This window comes from Enhydra lutris, unplaced genomic scaffold (genome assembly GCF_002288905.1).
Source record: "Enhydra lutris kenyoni isolate GAN:26980312 unplaced genomic scaffold, ASM228890v2 scaffoldscaffold12, whole genome shotgun sequence".
Classification (NCBI taxonomy): domain Eukaryota; kingdom Metazoa; phylum Chordata; class Mammalia; order Carnivora; family Mustelidae; genus Enhydra; species Enhydra lutris.
The window spans coordinates 50,526,855-50,552,768 of record NW_019154096.1 but is presented as its reverse complement, the minus strand read 5'-3'; the positions used below and the strand labels follow the sequence as shown (position 1 = coordinate 50,552,768).

The following is a 25,914-nucleotide window of genomic DNA, read 5'->3' as shown; positions in this document are numbered from 1 at the left end:
TTCTTTCTTTTTTTTTTTTTTTTTAAATAAAACTAAGATGACGCAATACCATTACTTGGTGAATTGCTTTTTCACTTAACAGTATGTCATGGGCCCTCCTCCAAGCCAACACATATGGATCTGCACAGTCTTTTCAGCGGCTGCAGAACGGTCCATTCAGCCCATCGTTGTTGGTGGACTTACAGGTTGTTCCCGGTTGCTTACTATACCAAGCAAAGTCAAGAAAGTATCCTGCAGCCTTAGCCAGAACCTAGTCCCCTGTGTTCTTGGGCCAGGAGCACACCTGGTGTCTTGACTGGCATACAGATGACTCGAGGTGGGGGTGGGGGTTGTCAGGAAAATCTGTGACTTGATCAAAATGTGGTGGGTAGGGGCGCCTGGGTGGCTCAGTGGGTTGAGCCTCTCCCTTCGGCTCGGGTCATGATCCCAGGGTCCTGGGATCGAGCCCCACGTGGGGCTCTCTGCTCAGCAGGGAGCCTGCTTCCCTTCCTCTCTCTCTCTGCCTGCCTCTCTGCTTACTTGTGATCTCTGTCTGTCAAATAAATAAATAAAATCTTTTTTAAAAAATGTGGTGGATAGATCTGGGCTGGGGGATCGTTGTGAGTCAGCTTCTGAAGGGAAGGGAGGGATCTGTAGGATGGCCTCTGTGTTCCGTAGGTCATGGGGTCATGACTTGGGCACAAAGTGACACCGTCTTGCCCCTCCCTAGCCTTATCCTTCCTTGCGTCATCCTCTACACATGTTAACAGGACTTTGAGCCCAGATCTGGGCTCAGAGAAGCATTCCCCTGTCCCCAAAGATCTTCAGAGGCCTCGCCACAGCGGCTTCTCAAAGGCCTCTGAGGCCCACCCATCCTCCTCGCAGGCCTGAGGCTCTGCTTCTGCCATTCACTGTGGGTTGCTGTCCTCTCCTAGGGGGCCGCGGTGTCAGCGTGGGTCCTATCCTCAGCAGCAGTGCCTCAGACATCTTCTGTGACAATGAGAATGGGCCCAACTTCCTCTTCCACAACCAGGGTGATGGCACCTTCGTGGATGCTGCTACCAGTGCCGGTGAGTGTGGCCCCTGCCCTGGGTCCCTCACTGCCCCAGACCCTCGGATGCTGGCCTCAGGGAGACCGGGACCAGGAAGCATGCCCACTGTGCAGGGAAACATTGTCACCTTCCATTCTGTATCCCCCAAGGCTCCGGCCACAGGGGATGTGTGCTGCTGGGGAGAGGGGGTGCCTGGAACTCCTGACCATTATCCATTTTCCAGCAACTAGATTTGGCCCGTGTTCCTCTGAGTCCTGCTTGAGTCTTCAGCATTAATTTCCCCTCCAAGCCACCTCTTTCCAGTTCCCCTCCCCACATTCACCTTAATCACTAAATTCAATCCAATAACCATTTATGGAGCACCTGCTAAGTGCCAGGTGGTACTTAGAGCTGGGGATTCTGATCCCAGGAAGGTTGTACCATCCTACCCTACCTGCCACACATATGCACACAGGCACGATGAACAAACAAATAGCTAAGTAAGGGGACTAAAATCCACACAAAATAGTACTTTAGGCTCCCAGCTCTGCTCCCCTTCCTCCTTTTGTGCTTATCCCTCATCTGCCTCAGGGCCTTTGCACCTGCCATTCTCTCTGCTAGAAAGTGCCTTCTCCCTTTTCTCCTTCTGCAGAAATTCTATTTATCATTCAGCACTCAGCTCTATGAAGCCCTTCCTACCTCCCCCTGGGCCGCCTGGCAGAGACTCACACTTCCTCATCTGCATTCACACTGCCCTTACACGCACATCTCGATCAGGTTTCTACGTTGCTAGAATAATCTAGGTCTACAAGGACAGGGCGCTGTACTGTTCATTCTTGACACACCACAGTCACCAAGTAAATCTTGCTGAATGGTGGAAGGGACACTTAATGAAAGTTTGTGGGTGTTAATCAGTCCACCCTTTGACCACTTCTCTCCACCCACTTCCTCCCCACCTTGCCAATGAAAGGGTTGATTTCGCCCCTCTCAGGGCAGCACAGAGGCGAGCGCTACCCTCCAGAAGAAGAGGTGAGCGGGGATTAGACACATAGATCAAAGGTCCTACAAGCTCCAGCTAGTGCCGACAGCGAGCATCAAATCCCTGAGTGTCTGCCAGTCCATCCTCCCTGACTTACAAGATCGTAATCCCCCAGCTCTCTGCTTGAGAGTGCTCACTTCCAGCACCATCCCTCCGCTTAGAGCCTATCCACTTGCCTTGTGTCTTTCCCTCTCCTCCTTCCTGGGCAGAGCTAGAGCTGGAGACAGCTCCCCTGGCCTGTCCTCCCACCTGGCATGCACACGCGCACACACACACACACACACACACACACACAGGGCTATATACTCTGGCAGCAAATTTTCTCATTGCTGAAAAATCATAAAATGAAGGGGAGGTGGTGGTGGAGTAAACCTAGAGGGTTTGATAAGGTGTTAAAGAGATGGGAGCAGAGATGAGTGAGCAAGTTGGAGTGGGAGAAGGTATCTGGCGGGAGGAGAGAGGAAAGGTGCTAGGCCCGTAATTGAAAGTCAGAATGATTGCAGGGGTTTAACAAGACATGTCAAGAGGGCATTCATCACCCAAACAGATGCTGCTGTGAAATGCGGCCTGCCACCAATTATTCCCGTGAAAAGGAACCAGCTCCTTGTCAAGGTGCCTCGTAGATAGGAGAGAAATGGGCCAACACAGAAGGCCACCGACATTTGGGCTGGGGAGTTTTGTAGAGAATTAATGGGGTATTAATCCTAGAGATTAGAGGCTGCCCCCTCCTTGGAAAAGCCTCTTCCTCAAGCCTAGGGCACACTGCCTCTTCTCCCCACATCTCCCACCCATTGTCCAGATCCTTCCCTCCCCCGAGAGGGTACTCAGCATCCAAGGTGCTCAGGGGGCCCCACTCGCACCTTCTGCTGGCTCCCATCCCTGGGAGTTCTGTGGTTGCCGCTGGCAAGAGCTCCCTGGACCCTGGATTCTGTGATTCTCCCCTCCATTATCTTGTCCTATCGCCCACCCCATCTCTGAGGGCCCACTGACCAACGGCAATTTGTCCTCTGAGAGAGTCAGCATGGGTATTGAGAACTAGCACCCAGCACCTCTCAGCTCCACGCTTGGCCTGACGGAACATATCTGCCTCGGGCAGCCGGGAGGTCAAGCCATCCCTCTAGGCAAAGCCAGCCCCTGTCCTCCACCAGGGTCAGCTCAGTGGACACTGGCAGATGCAGGGACAGCAGAAGCCAGCAACACTGGACACACAGGCTTCTCTTCCCCAAGCTCCCAAGGCACGCTGTGGGTTTCTGTGTTATGATGTGGCATTTCCTCTGCTGTCACCAACATCCCCAGAAGCCTTCTGTCAAATTATTTATGTCTCTTCATTCATTCGGCAAGTATTTACTGAAAACTACCGGTCAGATGCTGCGTGAATACAGGTGAACAAGAAGACAGCCCCTGACCTCATGGAGTATAAGGTCTTGTGGGGAAACGGACACTAAGCAGATAAACCACAAAGGAACCCGATGGTCGCTGTGATCAGCACAGTGGAGGGAAAGAATGAGAGGCTGTCAAGACAAATACCAAAGTAGCTGGGAGGAGCTGTTTTCATGGGAGTGGTCAGGGAAGGCTTCCCTGAGGAGGTGACAAAGTAGCTGAGAGCAGAAGAAAAACAAGGAACCAGGTAACCAATAGCCAGGCGAAGAGCATTCCAGGAGCAGCAACACGCTTGAGCAAAGGCCCAGAAGCCAGAAAGGGCAGGGCTCATTTGAGGAATGACAGGAGCACAGGTCGCCAGAGTTTATGAGTAAGGGGGGGGAGGGGAAGGGGTACCAGATCAAGACCAGATAGGGTGGGTGGGGGCCTTGTGCTCCCCAGGCACTTGAACTTGACCCAACAAGACTGGGGAGCTACTGAGAGATTTAAGCCAACGGGTGATGACCAACTTACTATACCCCAGTGGCAGCGTTGGAGTGGCTGGAGGGGCCTTTGGTCCTCCAGACTTTGCATGTCCCCTTCCCCGACCCATGCTACCCCCAAACTGAGTGAAAATTGTGTGCTTGCTGGGCGGATGCCGCTGAAGGCAAGTCTGATTCCCTTTGCAACCACACGGCTGTCCCACCTCCTGCCCCCAGGGAGAAATTCTGAGCTGGCGGCTGGGGCTCCCCGTCTGCCCCCTGGGAGGGCAGGGTCAGCACAAGGATCACCATCCCTGTGTCTCTCCAAGGAGCTCTAGCAAGGCGAGCGTTTTTAGGGCCTGCAGGGGGTGCAGCCCTGAGGGTCCCTGTCGTTCCTCCCCAGGTGTGGACGACCCCCACCAGCATGGGCGAGGTGTCGCCCTAGCCGACTTCAACCGCGATGGCAAAGTGGATATTGTCTACGGCAACTGGAATGGCCCCCACCGGCTCTACCTGCAGATGAGTGCCCATGGGAAGGTCCGCTTTCGGGTAAGAAGGGACCTCGCCCTCCCGCCCCGCCCCCTCCCACCCATCCCCACAGCACTGCGTGCAGCCCTGGCATGTCCTAGGGATGCCACCTTGCCTGTGCCTCCCCCCAGGCTGAGAAGGGGCTTGTGGCTCTGCAGGGCCTGGAGGCAGGACAGCCACAGTGAAGGCAACATCGTAGGGGAAGACGATGGAGTCCAGCCTGGGCTTCATACCCTCTCTAGTGCCCGGGGCAGGGAGAGCCACTGGCAGAGGAGGGAGAGTAACATCCCACAGTGGGCAGGAACAGGGCAATGAAGGCTCTGGGCTTCGTTCCTGGATTGGCAGTAGTTTTCCAGGTGGCTCCTGGAAAACCTGATCTTTTCAAGTTTAAGTTCTGGCTAAGGATGCGGTGGGCAAGAGAGGGACACGCGGAACACTCAGGCTCCGGAGCCCCCATGGCCCCTGAAGACAAATGGCAGGTGGCGGGCACCTCCAGTCCCTGTCTGTGTCCCCTCCCTGAGCTGTCATAGACTGTGATGCCAAGAATTCTTCAAAGGGACTGTTGGGTGCCACCCCCTGGTGAGCTGGAGTTTGGAGCTTTCTCCTGGAGCTCTCATAGGATGGTTGAAACTGATCTCAGTGAGTCTGGAGGGTTCTGGAGGTACCTAGGTCTTGCCAAAGTCCCCTCTGGGAGTGAGAATTTTCCCGATGCTTCATGGTCCCAGGGGAGTCGCTGGGACCCTTCTGTCTGGGTCACCGCCGCAAGCTTCGTCCCTTGTAGCAGCCGCCTGGGGACGCTCAGGCCCAGCGGCTCCCTCCCATGAGACCCGGGCTCTCTGGGTGAGAAGAAGGCCTGCCCTGAACTCAAGCAGTTGATCTCGGGATCCAGGATGATTTTCATCCTTATTTAGCTTTTTGTTATTTTTTAAGATTTATTTATTTTAGAGACAGAGAGAGAGGGCATACACACGCACAAGCTGGGGGAAGGCAGAGGGACAGAATCCTCAAGCAGACTCCCCACTGAGCGCAGAAGCAGACGCAGAGCTCCATGTGGGGCTCGATCCTATGATCCGTGAGATCATGACCTGAGCAAAAACCAAGAGTCAGATGCTCAACTGACTGAGCCACCCAGGCGCAACGCCCCCCCGCCGCCCGCCCCCCGCCAGCTTTTTGTCTTAACTCAGGTTCTCCACCAGGGGTCATTTTCTCCCCTGGACATTTGACATTGTCTGAGGACAGTGTCTGTGACACTTTTTGGTTGTCACAAATGGGAAAGGGGTGTGACTGGCATCTAGTGGGTGGAGGCCAGGGGTACTGCCAAATGTTCTGTAACGCACAGGACAGCCCCCCAGTCAGGAATGATCCAGGCCCAAACATCAGTGTGCTGTGGTTGAGGAACACGGCCCGGCCTCCTGGTGGCCCCTCCCCAGAGCTCACAGGAGCAAAAACAATGATAGTAGACGCCCCATGTATCAGGTGCCTTCCATGTGCCAGGAACTGTGCTAAGCGCTTTACATACATTATCTCAGAAGCCCGGGTGTCCAGGGGGAACCCCAAGGGAGCTATGTAGGTTTCCATTTTTATAGGATCAATAGAATAATAATGACTTAGAGATCCTGAGGTCCCTTTCTCTCCAGCTCATAAGGCCCTGCTCAGCCCACCCTGGCCAAGTGGCCAGGCTCTTAATCAGCCTCATTACCATGCTGATGGGGACAATCTCCCTCCTGGGTTCCCCAGAACAGGCAGCTCGCCAGCTGTCCCAGATGGCTCCTTCCTGCATTGGTTGGAGGGGGGACCTGCAGTGAGCGGCCAAGGAGCAGGGCCAGGCCAGTGGGCAAGAGGGGCACTCCCGGAAACATGAACTGTCCCTTCCCAACCCTTTCCAGGTGGGCCCTGAGAGCCAGACAGGCTGCTAGAATCTTTAAGAGACAAAAGTATCTGTGATGAATATTCTTATAATCAGAAGGTTGCTCTCTACGCCTCTTCTTCTTTTTCAAAAGGAAATCCCACCCCTGGGACCCTTTGCCGGGTCCTCCAAGGCTGTGTCAGCACTTCGAGGTCCAAGCTGGGCTCTCCTGGGCCTGGGGTCTCCCCGTGAACCCCAGACAAGTGTATCTGATACTACAAACCCCTAAAGCAAGGGTCTCAAAAAAATTGAAAGACTTCCAGGAAAAAAACTTAAGATAACAGCAGAAACACAGCTAGAAGCCCTCTCCTGCCTTCCATGGGACTGATGGCACGAGCAAGGCCAGGACTGGTGCCAAGGATCTGGTTCATGCCCAGTGCTTGCCAGGCATTTTTCGCGCAGTGCTCACAGCCTTAGCCACACTATTCCTAGCCCCATGTTACTGACGGAGAGAGTGAGACCTGAGAGGTTAACGACTTGCCTAAGATCACATGGCTGGTCAGGAGAGAAGCCAGGATTCAAGTGCAGAGCACTTTCCAGCATCCCCCACCCCCCAGCCCCCTCTTCTGACTCTCCTGCAGAGGAGGAAGGGACATAGCATCTTGGGTCAGAAGCCCCGGCTACCGCCCCATCATTAGCCATGACCATGGGTGATTCCCCTCCCTCCCCCAGGACACCATCACCTTGCCTGTAAAATGGGAATGCTGATATCTACCCCACCTCAATGGGAGGGCTTCGTGTGACCCTGACCAGGGAACAGCCAGGTGCTCTGCTGGTGGGAACTGGGACTGTTCCTCTCACCTCCTTGTCCTACAAGCAGCCCAGGGTCTTTGTGGTCCTGGGTGCTACCACCACAGGTCCCTTCCAGGGGAGGTGAGAGAGGAGGTGTTAGGTGGGCTGTCTCTTCTCTTGGATTGCGCACGCACGCACACACACACACACACACACACACACACACACACACACCTCTGTCTGCTGACCTGCACCCTCTCCTCCGTCAGGACATCGCCTCGCCCAAATTTTCCATGCCATCCCCGGTCCGTACCGTCATCGCCGCTGACTTTGACAATGACCAGGAGCTGGAGATCTTCTTCAACAACTTTGCCCACCGCAGCTCCTCAGCCAACCGTCTCTTCCGGTAGGCACTGCAGCCTGGCAGTGACTTCTCGATCTCGGGGGCTGGGAGTCGGGAGCAAGGTATAGGATTCAGAGGGGAGTTCCTAGGGCCGATTCCCGATGGTCCCCTGATGAAGGAACAGAGAGGAGGGAAGGAGAGACTGAGCAAGAGGCTGTGGAATGAAGGGCAGATCGGGGGCAGGAAGCCAGCCTCCTGCTGTTGTGGGGGAACAGGCAGAGGGACATGGCCCAATGTGTGCCCAGAACCCAAGCTCTACGGGAGAGAAATCCACGTCACCACAAAAAGGAGTTACAGAGTCAAGTTTGTTTGGGTGCGCCTGGGGTTAGCAAAGACAGGCAGATTTACTGGCTGCAGGACTTCTCAGACCCTTTAACACGAGCATGAGTGTTTTTAATTTCTGAAAGGGAGATGGAGTATTCCAAACAGATTTGACCACAGGACACCTCTTTCGAAGATTTTATTCTTGGGACTGGTACTCCACAAAAATCCCTTGGGAAATGCTGGATGAGACGATCAATGGTAGACCAGGAAAAGGGATTGACAGGTGGAAGGAATCTGCAAGCACCTACATCTGGGGAGGAAAGGTTGGAAGTTCGAAGGCAATACTTCTCTAAGAGGGGCCCAGAGACCATTGCATCAGAATCACCCAAAGTGCTTATTTAAAGTACAGCATTCTGGGGTCCGCACAGATCTCCTGAATCAGAATCTCCAGGGTGAGGCCCAGAAACCTCTGTTTTTAACAAGTGCACTGGGCATCAGGTGACTCTTAATGACACCAAAAGCTTGAGAACTGCTGTTGGGGAACCTCAGGCCCCATGTGGTCTGAGACAACCCTGTTCCTGGTTGTGGGGCTCAGGAGCCGGTGGGGAGAGGAGGCAGGGGAGCAAGGGGCCTTGGATTCAGGAAATGGGCCCGGTCACCTGGCTCAGCTCTGCAGAGCCCCCCATCCTCTACCCCAGGAGGGGGCCCAACTATTAATAAAAGGCAAGAGCTGTGACTAAGCATGTTTTAAAATATGATTATTAACAAAGCATCAATCCTGACTGGAAGTAATCACCCCCCAAAGGCACCAGGTTTACTAATTAGGCGCCTTGGAAAAAGCTTATTCACAACTTCCAGATTAATTGCGGAAGATCAATTGCTCGTTAACAGAGATACTACTTTCCTTCTCTGGCTAATAAAGTGTCACTCGCCAGGGCCGCTGAGCACAAGGGAGTCTAGTGATCTCATCACTGTGGCCTGGGTCCCTCCCCCGTCGGCCTGCCCACCTGGCTCTGTCACACTACCCAGCCTCCCTCTGGCCACCCGGAGGGCAGGCTGGCCCGGGGCTGCCATGGACGAGGACAGGGTCATCCTATAGTGGTCCCATGGGTTAGTGTCTTGGCCTCCACGCAGCCGTAGCGTGAGCCCTTCCCAGGCACACGACTGTGCTCCAAGTCCCAGTGCCAGATGGGTCCCGAGCCCACGGCCCGGAGTGCGAGGGGCTACAGTCCCAGCCGTTGCTCCGGTGGCCACCCTGCAGGTTTGGCCCCACCTATCTCTGTCACTGAATGGAACACGGCAGGTTCCTCGTGGGAGATGCTGGGGACTCAAAGCCTCCGTGTGCTTGAGCCTGCGATCTTGCAATGAGGAGTGAGGTAACCAAGGATTTCATCACCAAACCAGATGCTTAGTTAGCATAAGGGGTCCTGTTGATAATGGCGGGCCGGAGGGCCAACACGGACTCTCCCAGGCCAGCTGGGATTCGACGGTCACACCGCTGACCTTGACACCAGCCTCTGCTCCGTTCTCCTCTCTTCACCCCTATGCCGCTCCCTAGCTCCTGTCTCTGGCTCTGAAGGGGATTCCTACACAAGCCTTCAGCAAGGTGTTTGAAAATGCAAATCTGGCTACACCCCTTTTCCACTTGAAACCTTTGGAAGCCCCCCACTGCCTTCTCTTAGACTCATCCCACACCCCCGCTTTGTCCCCCACCTGGTCACACTCCATTTCTCCGTTTACAGCTGAGCTTCTGACACCGTCCCTCTCTTCAGTTCTGGGCTGTACCCGGCATGGACCCTCAGGCAGGCCGCCCCCTCTGCCCCTTGCTCCTCCCTCTTCCTCTGAGTGACCACACTCATCCTCCGGGCTCAGCTTAGTCGGCCCTTCCTCCAGGAAGCCCGAAGCCCGAGTGGGCTTGCCCAGCTCTCCATCCCCTCAGCCTCTCTCTCCCTGTTGGCGTTCGGAGCTCTGCCTGAGACTCCCTGCGGTCATGGACCCTGAGCTCCGTCCTCCCTGACACACACCACAGCCGCAGCCCCCCACATGCTAGACAGCACACAGAAGTCACTGCCGAAGAATTTGATGGGCAAATACGTCGATGCAGTGGAACTGCTGGGCTTTGTCCTTAGGAACCCTTAACTGCACTGTCACCTGAACCTGAACCCAGCTGTGGCAGAGCCTGCAGTACACAGGAGGTCAAAGGGACTGTGGTTGTTGGCAGGCCAAGGCACACGTAGCTCACATGCCGGAGTGCACCCAGGCACACGGCCCTCCGCCCGGTCCACACCCGTGGGTGAGCTCAGCACAGATGCCTGGGGCCGACAGACGGCTCTCCCAGGGCTGCTGCTCGCCACGGCAGACCCCCTGCACCCTGCCCTCTGGCCACCACAGGCTCTAGCTCAGGGGACCCCTGCCTCCCCACCCGAAGTCAATGGCCACAGCTCAGCCTGCTGGTGACTCTGTGACTTGGGCAGACAAGAGCCATCGGCAGTGTCACGGGGGTAGAAATCAGATCCCTCCTAGCCCCCTGGCTCCCCCAGTATTGCTCCACTTGGCCAGAGCAGCCAAGGCTGTAAGAATCTAACGAGTGAGAAAAATCGGGGGAAGCTCGCCACCGTCATCAGCATTGAGCTCGGTGCGGAGACAGAGCAAGACGCTCACAGTGGGCTTTTCTGAAGCAAGTATTGCCGTGATTCAGAGCTTAAAATAGAGCCCCTGCAGCCCAAAGGGACCCGTTTCTGCCCTCTTTGCTGCTGGACTTCATCTTCGCCTCCTGCAGACATGCGCGCAGAGCTTCCTAGGGGGGCCACGCGCTGTGCCAGGTGCCCGAGAAAATGCGAGACACGTGGTCCCAGCCTGTGAAGAGCTCCCATCCAACTGGAGAGAGAAGAGGCACTCGCTCAGAGCTTTACCACAAGGCAGGAAGTGACAAAGGCCGAGCAGGAAGGCCCTGCTTCCCACAGGATCGTCAGGGAGGGCTTGGAGGAGGTGGCATCTGAGCGGTTTGAATCCTGGTTACACCCAGAACTCAGAAGCCCAGGGCCACTTGAAGGAAGGGGAAGGTCAGTTGAAGGTAGCTGCGTCCCTGCCCCTTCTCCATCTATCAACTGCCCTTCCCCAGGCTGTCTATAACTCATCCATTAGAGAAAGAAAAATCAATATTTACCAACGTAAATTAAAACCCAGGAAGGGAACAGGCAGTGTGTAGGCAAGCTCTGTGAGCAGATGGTGGCTCAGTAGGTGTCCACGTGGGGCCCCGGGGCTGCTCAGGGGACAGAGACGGGAGCAAGTGGACCTCTGGGTTCAGGGGGCCCGCGGGTGCCATGCCGGGATGCTAGTCATCCGGGAACAACCTGTCTCCTCTCCTGCAGGGTCATTCGCAGGGAACACGGCGACCCCCTCATCGAGGAGCTCAATCCCGGTGATGCCTTAGAGCCTGAGGGTCGGGGCACAGGTGAGGGTACCTGGGGGCTCCAGCCTTCCCTCCTCTGTCTCTGCTCTGCCCAGGCACGGGATGAGGGCAAGAGAGCTAGGGCTGCCAGCTCCCTAGGGCGCAGGACCCCACCTTCCCTGCCATGCTGAAGGCTGATACCCAAGGGTTGGGTGAGCCCCTGGGAGCCTTGGGCTGGAAGCAGGGAAACCAACGATCCGTGTGGGGTTCTGGAAATCCATGGACGGTAGGTTCTCTGGTGCCAGGTAGGGATAGAAAGGAGAGGCTGCGGGTCCTGCAGTCTGACCCTTCCCCTCCTGGTATTCAGCCTGGTGTCAGAGAAAGAGCACTGGAACAGGAGTCCCAAGCCTCGGTCCTGCCACTGCCTCACTTGTGGTCTTGGAAGAGGTGCTTCACCTTGTGGGTCCTACCCTGCACATGCATGGAAGGGATAATGCCATCTGCCCTCCTTACCTCTGTGTGTGGTAGTGAGGACCCACAAGAGCCCATGAATGTGCAGACATGACATATGGACAACAGCTACAAAGGCAAAGGGCGTGTGTGATAGATGAGGAAGAAGTCCTCATGGTCTGAGCGGTTGGCACCCACTGTCTCCATGCAAAGTTCAGGGAAAGGAAAGGGAGCCCCTTTCATGATCTCTTGTCATGAGCCGGCTGTGAGAAATCCGAGGACAGAGGCTCCCCCCTCCCCCCAACTCCTGCCCCAATGCTGTGCTCTCAGCTTCCCCCTACCCCCCAGGGGGGCACGTGCACGACTGGGCAGTGGTCGGGAGCCCCTCTCCCTCTTGGGTCTCCTGGCCGATGGCCAGAGTGAAATCTGCCTTGTTGCAGGGGGTGTGGTGACAGACTTCGATGGAGACGGGATGCTGGACCTCATCTTGTCCCATGGGGAGTCCATGGCTCAGCCGCTGTCTGTCTTCCGGGGGAACCAGGTGCGCATGCGCCCCGGGGCCCGTGGAGTGCAACCCCATGTGCTCCTCTGGGTCTAAGGTGGACGAGGGCAGAGGCCCTGGGGATACTTGCTTGCCCAGCATGGTGGGAAATAGAAACCCAGGAAATAAATCGCAGCCACACACAGTAAGACTCCAAGAAGGGGTCCCTCATGGGAGAAGCTCTTGGCCCCTCCGCTGTCCACCAGCACTTCTCCAAAAACTGCTTTTCCTGAGCCTCTTGGCTTTCCCCTCATTTTTCCAGTTCCTCTCTTTCCAAACTTCAGCCCACCTGTGTGCCTCGTTCACCTTCCTTCTCTCTTCCGTCTGCCCCCCCTTCCTTCCCTCCCCTTCCTTCCTCCCTGCCCCCCACCCCCTGATACTCACCTGCCTTCCTCCCTCCCTGCAGGGCTTCAGCAACAACTGGCTGCGAGTGGTACCTCGGACCCGATTCGGGGCCTTCGCCCGGGGAGCTAAGGTCGTGCTCTACACCAAGAAGAGCGGGGCCCACCTGAGGATTATCGACGGGGGTTCGGGCTACCTGTGTGAGATGGAGCCCGTGGCGCACTTTGGCTTAGGTGAGTCAGGGCGGGGGACGGGGCAGGCAATGGGCTGTCGCGCCCAGATGGTGGTGGGCTCCTGAAAGTGTGTCCTGAAGCATGCTTGGGAACGGAGGACTGCCAGTGTATGGTACATCCAGGTCCGGCGAGGCTGCAGCGGACACCAGCCATGCAGGCAACCCTGCTCCGAAATGAACCTGAACTCCAGAGGGAGGTTTCCATGCCCTGCCCTTTGCATGGACCCCCACTGCAGTCCTCTGTTGAATTCGTTCACCTTCGGGTCAGAGTATTTAATCATCCCTGAGTCCAAGACTGGGGCCTTGTTGGAACATTGCCCTGCAGACTCGTCCACACCAGCTGTGGTCTTGGCCTCTTGGGGCCAGCTTGGTGATTAAAGCCTCCCCAAACCACTGGTGCCTTCCCTTAGCTGGAATTGGTTCCTGTCTGGAGAAGGGAAGCAAGCAAATCGTACTCTGTGTTTATAGGCTTAAGATAGACAGCACGTGAACAGTGATCCCGTACACCTGTCATATGCATGAGCCATCACCACACACCTATCAGAACAGCTACCAAAAATAGCGATAACACCACATGCCCGTGAGGGTGCGAAGAAATGCACTCGCCGGTGCATTTCTGGTGGGAAAGCAACACGGTACAGCCACTCTGCAAAACAGTTTGGCGGTTTCTTTAAAAAGAAAAAACCAAACCCACAACTACTATAAGACCCAGCCATTGCACTCTGGGGTATTTATCCCAGATGAACAGAAACTTCTGTCACATAAAATCTATGCAAGATTGTTCCAGTAACTTTGTCGGCAGCCGCCCAGACTGAAAGCACCCGGAGGGCGCCCCCGTAATAGGTTACGGTTCAACAAACCGGTGTCCATCCGCACCAGGAATGTTACTCAGCAATAAGGAGGAGGAACTGCTGATACACACAGCAGCTTGACTAGCTCTCCGGGGCATCACAAGGAGGTGGGGGGGGTGGGGAGGCCCATCTCATAAAGTAGGCCCATACTGTTGATTCCATTTATATAATATTCTCAAAATGATGAAATTACAGAGACAAAGGGGCGCCTGGAAGGCTCAGTTGGTTAAACGCCTGCCTTCAGCTCAGGTCACCATCCTGGGCGGTTCCCAGAGTCCGGGATCGAGCCCCGCTTCGGGCTCTCTGCTCAGTGGAGAGTCTGCTTCTCCCTCTCCCTCTGATCCTCCCCATTCTCATGCTCTCTCTCTCCCTCTCAAATAAATAAATAAAGTCTTATTTTTTTTTTTTTAATTAGAGACAGAAAATAGAACAGTGGTTGCCAGGGGTGGGTAAGGCCACATAAAGGGACAGCCTGAGGGAGGTTTCTGGGGTGATAGAGCAGTCCTGTGTCTTGATTTTGGTGATGGTTGTTAGACAAATCCACGCATGTGATAAAATGACATAAAACTACACACGGTACCAATGTCGATTTCCCAGTTTTGGTATCACGCTACAGGGGCACAGCTCTAACCTTTGAGGGCAACTGGGTGAAAGGCACACAGGGCCTTTCTGTACTATCTTTGCAACTTCCCGAGAATCTAGAATTATTTCAACATCAAACGTTTTTAAAGAAATGCATTGGGGAGGGAATAGTGTGAGAGGGTAGGAATGTCTAACGAGCCTTCTTGGGAGGAGGGGCAATCCTGGAAAAAGTGTGGAGGAGCCAAGAGTCACTTTATTAAAACACAACGGTTAAGAAAGCATCTGACTCGAATATACCTGGGCTCCAAGTCAGACATTCTGCCCCATGTGTTAGCAGCTCATGGGGAGATCGAATATTAACATTGGAAGAGTAGACAACATGGTCTGAAGTTAATATACATGTATATATTAATATTATACACAATATTATATTATACATCATACAGACAATGGAAAAAGCAGGAAGTAGGAACGTGATTCTGAGTGGCTGGACTAACTTAGTAACTCTCAGTCGTTCTGGGAGGCACTTTGCTCTTATGTCCTTTCATGATCGCAACCCCGTGAGAGACGGGCATTACTTATCCCCATTTTACAGATGGGAAAACTGAAGATCACAGCAGTTAAGAAACCTGCCAAGGTCACATGATCGATGGGTGACAGAACTGACGTTCAAATTCAGACCCACCCAACAGTGTGATTTTTATTTCCTTCCGTATGTTTTGTGCGTGTGTTCCAACTTTTATAGAAACACATAATATTTATGCAGTCTGGAAAAGAAGCATAAAGTTTTAGGGGACCCAGGGCCTGGTTCTATGAGCATGTTTTTGGGCTGTTTCGCCCTGGATGGGTCAGCTCCCTATTGAAGCATTTGTCACTTTTACGGTAGCCATTTGCTACATTGGCGAAGTACAGACTTGAATACATAGTCCTCTCTCACCGAACACCGTAGCTGACTGTCCTTGAGCACTGTGTGCCAGGCTCTGGGCTAATGGACTCCACACAAGAAACTTCATGCAGTTCTTACCACAATGTGATAAATCATAACCCCTTTACACAGGTCAGAAAACTGAGGCTCAGGCTAAGTAACCAGCCCCAAATCCCATCTCCAGAAAGTAGAGAGGGCTGGATTTGGATCACGACTCCTTGGTCACCACTGACCACCATAAGTTAAGGGCTTGACCTTCCAGAGCTGCTCTGCATGGACCCAGCCAAGGTCCTCCTGCTTTGCCTCTTTCTTCCTGGACATCCATGTCCCCTCAGTTACCAAGCGACCCATGCAAGGCCATCCAATCACCAGGGTAACAGCCGCGGTATCCTTGGTGGGATGTTCACCCAGTATCCAGCTGGACAGCAGCTCCCACCCCATTGTATACACAAGGAAATTGAGGTTCCACATAGCAGTGTCAGGACAAATTAGAGATGCTGCCCCTGGTTGGGAGCCCCTCCAGACTGCCAATCCTCGATATCTTGCAAGGCCGGGGGATTTGTTCTGGCTCTGAACTCCAGCTCAAACTGCTCCATGAGTCCCCCTGTAAGCTCCTATCCGTTGCCAGGATCCACTCCCAGAGAGTCACAGAAGGAAGGCTGCTCTCAGGGACTGGTCCCTATGGGTCAGCCCTGGGCCTGGGAGTGAGACTCCCGGAGGCGGCTGAGCTGGCAGCAGGACCAAGAGGAGGGACACAGCCAGGAGCAGGTGGGCTCCATCCCCACAGCTCCAAGGTCCCCAACCCAGGAGCGTCTCCTTCATGGATCCAGCATAGGGCAAGCCTTCCTGATTGATGAAGGGGCCGCCAATGGGGTGGGAAGAGAGGGAGCCACAAGGAAAGGCCAGCCAAAAGGAAAGGTTGAGGAAAGAGAGAGGATGGGGCACACAGGCAGACAGGGGACTAGTGAAACCATGAGATGCAGAGAGATGTGGGAAAGAGACAAATGGGACAAAGAAGAGATACTCCCTGCCCTCCAGGCTCACAGTCTGAAAAAGGCAGATGGACACAGAAATTCTGGGGCAAGGCAGATCTGGACGCACCATCACATTGGCCCAGGGGCTGCGTGAGGACAAACACGGGAGAAATAGTCCTGCTTTCCCAAGGACATGGGCTTAGTATGGGGTCTAGCTGGATGGTAGGGATTTAGAAGGCACAGAGGGTGGCAGAAGAGAGCATCCCAGGGGCTAGCCTGGCTTGAACAAAGGCCCAGAGATGGGAGTGTGTTCAGGTACCCACATAACCAAATGGTCTGGTAGAAACGGAACCTAGAGAGGGAAGCCAAAGCCGAGCTGGGGGTAGTGGGGGTAGCCAAGAGCCAGGCTGGAGGGGACAAGCAGATCAGAGGGGGTTGTTCAGCCCTGCAGGGCAAGCCGAAGCCAGGCTATGCTGGGCTCAGGTAGGGCCACCAGGGGCCTTCCAGGGAGACCAGTGCTTGCAAATGTTCTTAGAAGGATTTAATGGTTTTCCTGATTGTAGGAATAACACATATTGATTATAGGACAATTAGAAATTATAACATCATTACAAAGAAAGGAAAAAGAACCCCTAATATCACCATTATCTTTTGAATATTAAGTGAAAAGTAAATGTTTCTCCCTTCACCCTCTCCCAGTACCATTTGATTCATTTAATCAACATGCATTTACTGAGCATGTGCTATGTGCCGAACCCTAATGAGACACAGATCCTTGCCATGATTGATCTTACCTTCTAATGGAACTAGTGGAAACATACACTATGTAATAAACATAATGACTACATAAATATATAAAAGGTTATAAGATGTTAAGCGCTATTGAAAAGGAAATGCAGAACAGGGTAAGGGGGTCAGGAGTGTGGAGGGCGGGGGGTGGGGGGGTGGCCTGCTCCCACGCCCATGCTCCGTGATATAACTTTATTACATGTAAGATGCATGGGAGCACAGTTACAGGTAAGTACGCCTCGGGGATTTGTTTCCAACGAAAATGATTATGTTCTTCCCATTATTTCCAAACTTGCTTCCCGCCCCCCTCAACAATATAACCGAGATGCCGTTCTGCACACAGGCACCCCTCCTTTGTTTCCCTCTGGTGCTGCCTGGTAGTTCACTGTGTGGCACGCTCGTCATTCATTGAGCAAGTCTCCCGACGGACAGTTTGATGGTTTTTGGTCCTGACCAGTTTGTTTCGTGGCACTCGGGGTGACATGCTCGGGGCATGTCCAGCCCACGAATACAAGAAAGGCCTGCCTAGTCGTTCCAAATGACTGAGCCACAGCTGTGGGGCACACGGCTGTGTGAGGAGCCGGGGGTCTCTGGAGGGAAGACAGCCGCCCTTCCAGCCCTCACGATGCTCCCGCTCACCCCAGCTGACCCTGCTCCCTTCCTCCCTTTGCGACTCATCCCCTGCCTCCCCGCTGGCTTCGCGGCAATGGGTGGCGAGAGAACTGTACACAGACACGTGGGCGGCTGTGCACGGGTGCCCCTCGGCAACCTGTGTCCTGGGCATGTGCGTGTCCTGCTTATCTCCGCACTGAGCCCAGGTCAGAGGACTAGCTTCTCCGCCCCTCATGTGCTCTCCTCACTCCCAAGGGTCTGGGCTGCCTTGTACCTACAGTAAAAACTCAGGGACTTCACTGGGCAGATGTTTCATTCTCTGGGGTTCCCAGAGGGCCCACTCGGCCGTGCAGAATGCCCTCATCTTCACCCATACAAGCGGCGTTGACCACCACCCTCCCCACCCCTGCTCCACGATGCTCCCGGCCTTGTCCCACTCCTGCTCTGGCCTACCCTGGCCTTTGCCGGCTCCTTCTGGTGCAGATGGGCAGCCGGGCTCATAAAAAAGCATTTCTGCTCACGGCCTCTGTGGGGTCCCCACTGCACGCTGGTTGCTCTGAACCGGCATCCTAGCTTCCCCACCATGCCCCGTGCCTCCATCCTACGTATCCCACACCCTGGCTCTCCATTTCCCGCTTTGCAGAGGGCTGAGGTCACTCAGCCAAACCCAGAGAGTGAAAACAAGCACCACCACCGACTTGCTTACCCCTGCCAGCCCCACAGGGGGCTCCTCGCCGGCCAGCTCACCCCAAGCAGTGATGGCCCCCCTGCCCCCCCACCACATACTACAGCACCTTCCTTTAATTGTTTGCAAGTGACTCAGAGCAGCCTCCAAGCCTGCTGGTGCTCATTTATGGAAGGAAAATTCAGTGGCCCACATAAAAATTGCTTTATTAAAGTGCAAAAATATTCCACCAACTGTATTCCCACCATCTGTTTTGCTGGTACTTCTGAAAAGCGCAATTCTCTGTGCCTCTTTGGCCTTTGTCCTTTAAAAGCTGCTGGAGGTGACTCCCTGCTGCCCTTGGCCTCCCAGCTGCGCTGGTGAATGGGGCCTCCTCCACTCCCTGACTCACAGCCCCAGCAGACAGACAGCTTCCACACTGCCCTTGTGCGGTGCCTGGAAAGACCCGAGACGTCTGGAGACTTGAGAAGGAACAGCCAAGCCTAGAGACAGGAACCTGGGCTCCAGGCCTCACTTAGACACCTGCAAGTCACTTCTTGCCAATGTCTACACCTGGAGAATGCGGCTAGAGCGCCCACCTCTCAGGGCAGTCAGGAGGATTCAGATAAGCCTCACACGTGAAGGCACAGAAGTCCGTCCCTGTCTCCTCCCTCCTCCCCCCAACCCCTGCCTAATACACACTCGCATGCTCTGCTTCCCCACTTTGAACTTCTCCCTGATCTTCAAATACACATGACCTTTTCATACCTCTGTATCATGCCGGACCCTTTGCCTGACCGGCTCCTTCCTTCCCTTCTCTGCCTCACAGACTCGTACTCCTCCTGCAACACCCAAATGAAGCGACTTTTAACACCTGCCTCTCTGACCAAGTGGCACCAACGCTATGGCTTCGTGCTCCCAGTTTAACATAATCACTAGGTTCCTTGCCCCCATGGGATGCAGCTCCTTCAGGCGGGGGCCTGGCTTCACCTCCATCCTGCTAAATCCCAGATCCTGGATGCTAGGTCTGTTGGGGGCGTGAGGGTGAAGTGAGCAGAACAAGGGCAAAACAGATACGGGCTTTGGGGTCAGATGTCCGTAGCTGGGGAACTATGGGCCATTTACATCACCTCCCCAGGTCTGAGCCCCTTTGTCGCTGAAATGGAAATGAGAGATCTAGTACCTTCCGCATGGTGCTGCCAAGAGGATCTGGTGCTAACACTGAGATCAGTGGGTACAGTTTGGGGGACACATTCTCCAGTATTATTGCCAGTCAATGAGGGTGCTTTGGGAACTACAGGGTGACTCCATGTCTAAGAGATGATGGTGTTGGGGGTGCTAAGGGGACAGTCAGCCAGGTAGGGGCTCACATTGTGAAGAAGAAGGACTGTCCTCCCCAGGAGTGCTAGAGCTCTCGGCTGCCTGCCCATTTTACAGATAAAGAAACTGAGGCCCCAGAGAGGGTGCCCGGGTCAGCAGAACACTTGGCAGTGGAGGAGGGAGTCCTACAGAGACACCTCCTCCTTGGCTTACTTATCTCATAGTCCCAGCCCCTCCCTGGGTTTGGAGGAAGGGAGGCAGCAGGACTCCGAAGGACGTGCTGTAAACACAGAATGTAAATTTGCAATTGTCTATGAATATTCGGTGACTCTTCTGAGTTATTTTGGCACTTCAGTCAGTCTGGAAAATGTATTCGTGTAGCTGTTCTCTTGGCTTAGGTGAGAAACATTTGCTATTCTTTGTCTCCTTTTTTTAATGGAAACATGTTTACTTTTTATATATGCCACTTAATTTGGGCACTGTTCAACCTGAAAACGCCAGGTGCCTTTAACTTCAAGCAACTATTTCAAAACAGGAAAAAAAAACCTATAGGTGATACCACTTAATCCCATGTCCACCCCCTCCTCCAAAAGGAATTATAGAAGGAGGGAGCAGAGGAAAAGAGGGTTAGGAGAAATTGTTTCTGGGTCTGCTCCAGGAGTCTCTCCCAGGAGCCACTGCCCCAAGTGCCCTCGGAGGCAGGGGCTGCCCACCCCCTGACACCTTCTAGTGTGGGAGCAGGTCGCCACCCTCATTAACACACAACACAGCAGCAGCAGCGAGGCAAAGGGGAGGCCAGTGCAGGGAGAACCCAGACACTGGGTGATGTGGCCCGGAAGGGGCAGCTTCCTCTGGAAGCCCCAGAGTGGCGTGCTAGGACTCCGGGCAGAAGGGGCCTCTGGGAGCCTCCGCGCCAGGCCTTCCCGGCCTCCCATCCCAAGGGGACACCTCTACACAGAGAAGTCTACACGCACATTCCCCTTAAAGTCTAGCTGTGGCTGCCAACATTTTCTAAAATGCAGGAATTCCTTTTATACATGAAAATGTGTCACAGACTACCCTCCGCCCCCATAGTAGCTATCCTGGTAAAATCCACTGGTGGACAATAAGGGCCCGGAGCTGCTAGAAATTCAGCAGCACTTTCTGGTTCCCCTTGTTTTTCTAAGAGTATCTGCATACATTACGGGAAAAGTAGCACAAACACGTGGGTGACGTATTGTTGATTCAGCCCAAAGCTGATTGGGTTTGTGGACCCCTGAGCATCAGGCCCACATCTGGTCATCCCTGGTGGGTGACAACGAGGGGGCCGCACCCTCTCTCCAACCTGGGCTGAGCACTGCCCTTTTTCCCAGGGACCGATTAGGTGAAGAGCTTCTCCCCACAGGTGAGGCCCAGTCCCCTCCTCCCACCCACCCCAGTTCATGACCATTAGCCTGACTTTGCCGCAGTGACAGCCCCAATGCCTTAAGCAAGGGCCTGCAGCCAGCTCGGACATGGCCTAAACACCGGACAGATCTGCCCAGGCTACTTTCTACCACCAAGGTAGCACATCGCTTTAAGGGTGTGTGCAGGAGGATTCTCCGTGAATGTTCTCTGAGCTTCGCCATTAGCTGCTGTAAACATCTCAGCTCTGCAGATTGGGGCTTCCCCTGGGCCTTCCACCATCCCGTTCTTTATCACCTCGGCTTTCATTTGGAGCTCAGCTCAAGGGCCTGCTCCCTGAGATCACCCTTGATCACCCTGGACTAGAAAACGCTCCCAGCCAACCCCCAGTTCCTCTTTATTCTCTTGTTCTACTTTTGTTTTCTTCACAGAACTTCTCAGTATCTGATGTTATTATGTTCTTTTTGCCGGTCTATCCCCACCATTGTGGACGCTCCCTGGAAGCAGGCCCATTCCCAATGGCAGAAGAAAGTGTGGCCCCTAGCAGGCTATAATTATAAATAATATATAAATATAGCGACATGCCCAAGATTATATAACAAGTCAGCGGCAGAGCTGGAATTTGGCCCCAGGTCCCCCAGATGCCCAGCCCTCACCACATTCTTTCCAATGGAGCAGGAAAGTGGTACAATCAAGATTTGAACACACGAGGGTGCCTGGGTGGCTCAGTGGGTTAAACCACTGCCTTCGGCTCAGGTCATGATCTCAGTGTCCTGGGATCAAGTCCCGCATCAGGCTCTCTGCTCAGCGGGGAGCCTGTTTCCCTCTCTCTACCTGCCTCTCTGCCTGCTTGTGATCTCTCTCTCTGTAAAATAAATAAATAAAATCTTAAAAAAAAAAAAAAGATTTGAACACACGACTGCAAAGTCAACCTGCTTACACCAGGCTTTACCACCCCCGCACCCCGCAAAAGAGCTTCATGCTGATTGGCCTGTCCACTGGAATGTAAGTGCTAGAGCTGCATCGTCCCGTATGGTAGCCGCTAGCCATGTGTGGCTATGGAAATGTAAATTAGTTAACATGAAATAGAATGTAAAATTCAGTTCTGTCTTCGGTCCGGCAGGGAAGGATGAAGCCAGCAGTGTGGAGGTGACATGGCCGGATGGCGAGATGACAAGCCGGAATGTGGCCAGTGAGGAGATGAACTCCGTGCTGGAGATCCCCTACCCCCGGGATGAGGACAGACCTCAGGACCCAGCCCCACTGGAGGTGAGCAAAGGCGTCTGGACCTCAGAGCCAGAAAAGCAGCACCCCACTTCCACCCCGCCCCGCCCTGTAGCTCTATGGGTAGCAGCTTGACTCCCCTAAATTTACAGACTTTGCCCCTAGGATGGTGGAAATCTTCTCAGCAAAGGGCAGGCTCCATGGTGATCCCTCTGTATGCAGTTTGGGCAAGGACTGGTCATTGAAGAGGGACAGTTCTGTTAGGCGTCCCGGCTCAGACACATGCACCCCACAGGAGTGAAATGAGCAGGAGTCTGAACAGAATGTGCTCTCGGCCATCCCCCAGCCTCCTATTTTCAGTGCAAGGGAAGGGGTCCTGGCAGGGAGGGGCTGCCCCCAGGCCCAGAGCTACGAGCACCCCTCGTTCTAGGGTCCAGGTGACGGCCGCTCTGCGGCTGTGATGAGGAGGGAAACTGAGGTGGGCTCTTCTTCACTCACTTGTGTCTCTGCTTCTGCCCACACTGCAGTGCGGCCAAGGATTCTCCCAGCAGGAAAACGGCCATTGCCTGGGTGAGTTGCCTGCAGGCACCAGGGCGCGGGGCAGAGGCCAGAATCTCCTCGGGGAATGCCAGCCTGAGCCCTGGCCAAGCTCAGACTGCAGACCAGAGGAGACAGGTGGGGCAGGAAAGGCATTGTTTGCCCCAGGAGCTCCAGAAGCCAAGATGACTCCCCAGAGGGCAGTGATGTTCGCTGCCGGCAGGCAGAATCACTGCAGTTCTGGGAACTGTGAGTGCTTCCTGCCCTGAGCTCGGGGAAAAAAGTTGGGCCCAGGGAGGGGACCCATAAGCACCTACTGTGCATGTGCTCCCAAGTCCCAGGCCAGCGGGTTTGCTACTGAGACCTAAAAATCAACAAGACAGACACAGTCCCTGCTCCCCCTGGAGCTTAGAGCCTGTGGGAGAGGCACAGGGGTGAACAGGGATGACCCCGCAGTGTGAGTGGGGCAGGGTGGGGGAGGGGAGGGTGTGGGCGCCCAGAGGCGGGGCCCTGCACCAGCTAGAGAGGGTCAGAGAAGGTGCCCCAGAGGAAACAAGGTCTAAGCTGAGAACTGGCTGCTGGGGTGGGGGGCGGTTGCCAGGCAGGGAGAGGGGAGAAAGTGTTCAGGTGGAAAGCGCCAGTGGGCAAAGGACCACAGGTGAGAAAGTGGAGGAGGACAGCTCTAAGGGTGGCCTGGGAGGAAATATGTCCCCTCCACTCTCCGTGTCCCCGCCCCAACGGCTCTAAACAGATGGTGCATGGACACAGAAATTCCAGCGTCTGGCGTGAGCACCGGCAGGACCCTGTGAGGTCACCCTTCGGGCCACCTCTTCCTTCTTGTCACCCAGCAGACGTTTATGTGCCCATGCACGGTGCTGGGGATGCAGGCCTTAAGCTCCTGCCCTGCGGAGACATTTATTCTAGTGAGGGGAACCGCAAACCTGTGACCGGGCAGCCGGAGGAGATGGGCTAAGAACCCTTTAAAAAGTGTCTCTGGGTACTGTTCTAGACAGAGTGGTCAGGGAGAAGACCTTTGAGTTGAGACCCGAAGGAGGAAAAGGTCCAGCCCCAGAAAGAGCTGAGCTTGAGCCCGAGCAAAGCGCCCGAGGCAGGAATGAGGCCTGGTGCATGAAAGGAATGGGAAGGAGCCAAGTGCTAAGTCAGGGAGGGTGGCGAGGTGTCCAGATTTTGTTCCTAGGGCCCTTTGCAGTTAAGCAGGAGAGTGGCATGGGGTCATTCACATTTTCAGAAGATGGACTGCAGATTGGATTGGAGGGAAATGCGGCAGCCAGGGCGCCTGTCCGGAGGTGGCTGCGGACCTCCGGGCAGCGGGCGGTACGGGCTGGGGATAGACTGCAGCAGAGGAGGAGCTGGACTGACAGACAGGTACTAAGGGGGCAGAATGGCGGGATCGGTTATGAAATTGCCTACAGAGGTAAGGGAAGAGGAGGAACTAGGAATCACTCCTATCCGCGCTCAAGCAGCAGAGTGGGTGACAGGGCTGTGACTGCCTTAGGCGAGATGGGGTCGTGGACAGGAGAAGTTTGAAGGCTGTGGGACCTAGAGTTCCATTTTGGACTTACTGAGTATGAGAAGAACATAAGATTCACGAGTCTGGAGCCCCAGAGATGGGTTAGGGGCTGGAGACAGGAATCTGGGATCATCCATGTATGAAGGCACCACCCACAGAAAGTGTGGTGGATAGAAGATCTGGGATGAAGCCTGACACCCCCAACATGTAGAGGTCAGGTAGAGAACAAGTCAGCCAAAAGGACTAAAGTGAGGATGTTGAGGCCTAGAGAGAAGGACATGCCCAAGGTCACAGGGTAGGTGGGGGCGACAGAGGCTGAGCAAGGTCCCACTGCCCCACACCTCCCCAGTGAGCCACTCCCCTCACTTCCTAGACACCAATGAATGCATCCAGTTCCCATTCGTGTGCCCTCGAGACAAGCCCGTGTGTGTGAACACGTATGGAAGTTACAGGTGCCGGACCAACAAGAGGTGCAGTCGGGGCTACGAGCCCAACGAGGACGGCACAGCCTGTGTGGGTGAGTGAGGCCCTGCCACAGCCCGGTGTGACATGAGCAAGTGGCCTTCCTCTGGGGAGGCGCCAGATCAAGGTCCCCAGCCCTGACTTCTCCTGGCTGGCTGGAGTCTCCTTAGACCCCCACTGGGTCTCCAGGGAAGACCACAGCAGAGGTTTGGAGAAGGCCCACCGCCACCACTCCCACCATCCGAAGGGTCCCTGGGGCGCTGCACCCTGCCCAGAAGTAGTTGCTCTTGTTCCTCCCCTTCTCACGTTCCCTGAAACAAATGTTTGTACCATAAGGCCAGCCCATCTTCTCCTACCAGGGATAGAAACAAGCTCTTGCTACTCATCTTTGTCTGAATTTCTGAACTGGTGTTTGTCTTCTTCCTCCCAAATGCTTCCCCCCACCCCCATCCCACCCCAACCCCCTTTCTCTTTTTCCCATTTTCTCTCTTTCTCTCTCCCATCCTTTTCGCAGCTCAAGTGGCCTTTTTAGGTGGGTATCCTTCTGCTGCCTTTAGAATCTCTGAGCCTCTCTCTCGGGCCTCGTATCTCTCTCTAGGCCTTGGACTTTGCCTTCAGTTATATGCACTTTAAATCCCATCAATAAAGGAAAAAAACAAAAAACAAAAAACAACAAAAAAAAACAACCTTTGTGGAAAACTAAATCTCTCCTGCTGCCTGTCTCTCTCTCCACGCCCAGCAGATTCTGTTGCGCGTTCCCTCCGAACGAACCCAGGGGCGGCCATCTTTGAAAAGGGAAGCTTGGGAGCTACTGATATTTATGTAATCTTAGTTATTTGTGAAGGCTTTCTTTGCATGTTTTCTGAGGAAAACAGAAAAGGAAAGTCTCCCCTCCTACCCCATCTACCCTCCTTCACTTCTTCAGAAGAATCATGGTAGTCCTGTCTTTTCTGTATTCTCCAGTGTCACAAGGACCCTATTTTGCCCTTAACAAAGATGGCTCCCAGGCGGTTGCTTGCTGTTGATTCACTCATGTACCATGTGCCTGCTGGTTTGGCCTGTGCTGTTTCTGCTCTGTGCACCCTGACTCGTTGTGGTAGAGAAAGCCTTATTGGAGTTGGTGGTAATGATGGGAGGGGAAAGGGTGACCCTCTGGGACTCTTGATAAAAATGTTAAAGTTGGAACTTGCTAAGTCTTCCAGCCACTTTCTGGAGAAATTATGCCAATAAACTCTCTGCTGGATATTTAGTGCCTAGCTGGTGCAAAAAAAAAAAAAAAAGTGTCTGGGGCAAGTAGATGCTGGTTGGAATGTTGAATTAGCGGTAGTCCTTCCATCCCGGGGCACTTGGAAAGCAAATCACAAGAGGGGGGAAATATCTG

At 54.3% G+C, this 25,914-nt stretch overlaps 1 protein-coding gene across 1 annotated transcript in view; it reads left to right on the top strand.

The window, feature by feature from the left end:
• Positions 1–25,189, top strand: part of LOC111145146 (cartilage acidic protein 1) — a 38,530-nt gene extending 13,341 nt beyond the window's left edge. Inside the window, exons 3-12 of the mRNA XM_022499834.1 lie at positions 915–1,049; positions 4,294–4,439; positions 7,326–7,462; positions 11,095–11,177; positions 12,005–12,105; positions 12,512–12,680; positions 21,903–22,048; positions 22,531–22,573; positions 24,445–24,588; positions 25,048–25,189. Coding sequence (XP_022355542.1) covers positions 915–1,049; positions 4,294–4,439; positions 7,326–7,462; positions 11,095–11,177; positions 12,005–12,105; positions 12,512–12,680; positions 21,903–22,048; positions 22,531–22,573; positions 24,445–24,588; positions 25,048–25,166 — 1,223 coding nt within the window. The 3' untranslated portion in view covers positions 25,167–25,189. The remainder of the gene's footprint in view (positions 1–914; positions 1,050–4,293; positions 4,440–7,325; positions 7,463–11,094; positions 11,178–12,004; positions 12,106–12,511; positions 12,681–21,902; positions 22,049–22,530; positions 22,574–24,444; positions 24,589–25,047) is intronic.
• The last annotated feature ends 725 nt before the right edge of the window (positions 25,190–25,914 follow it).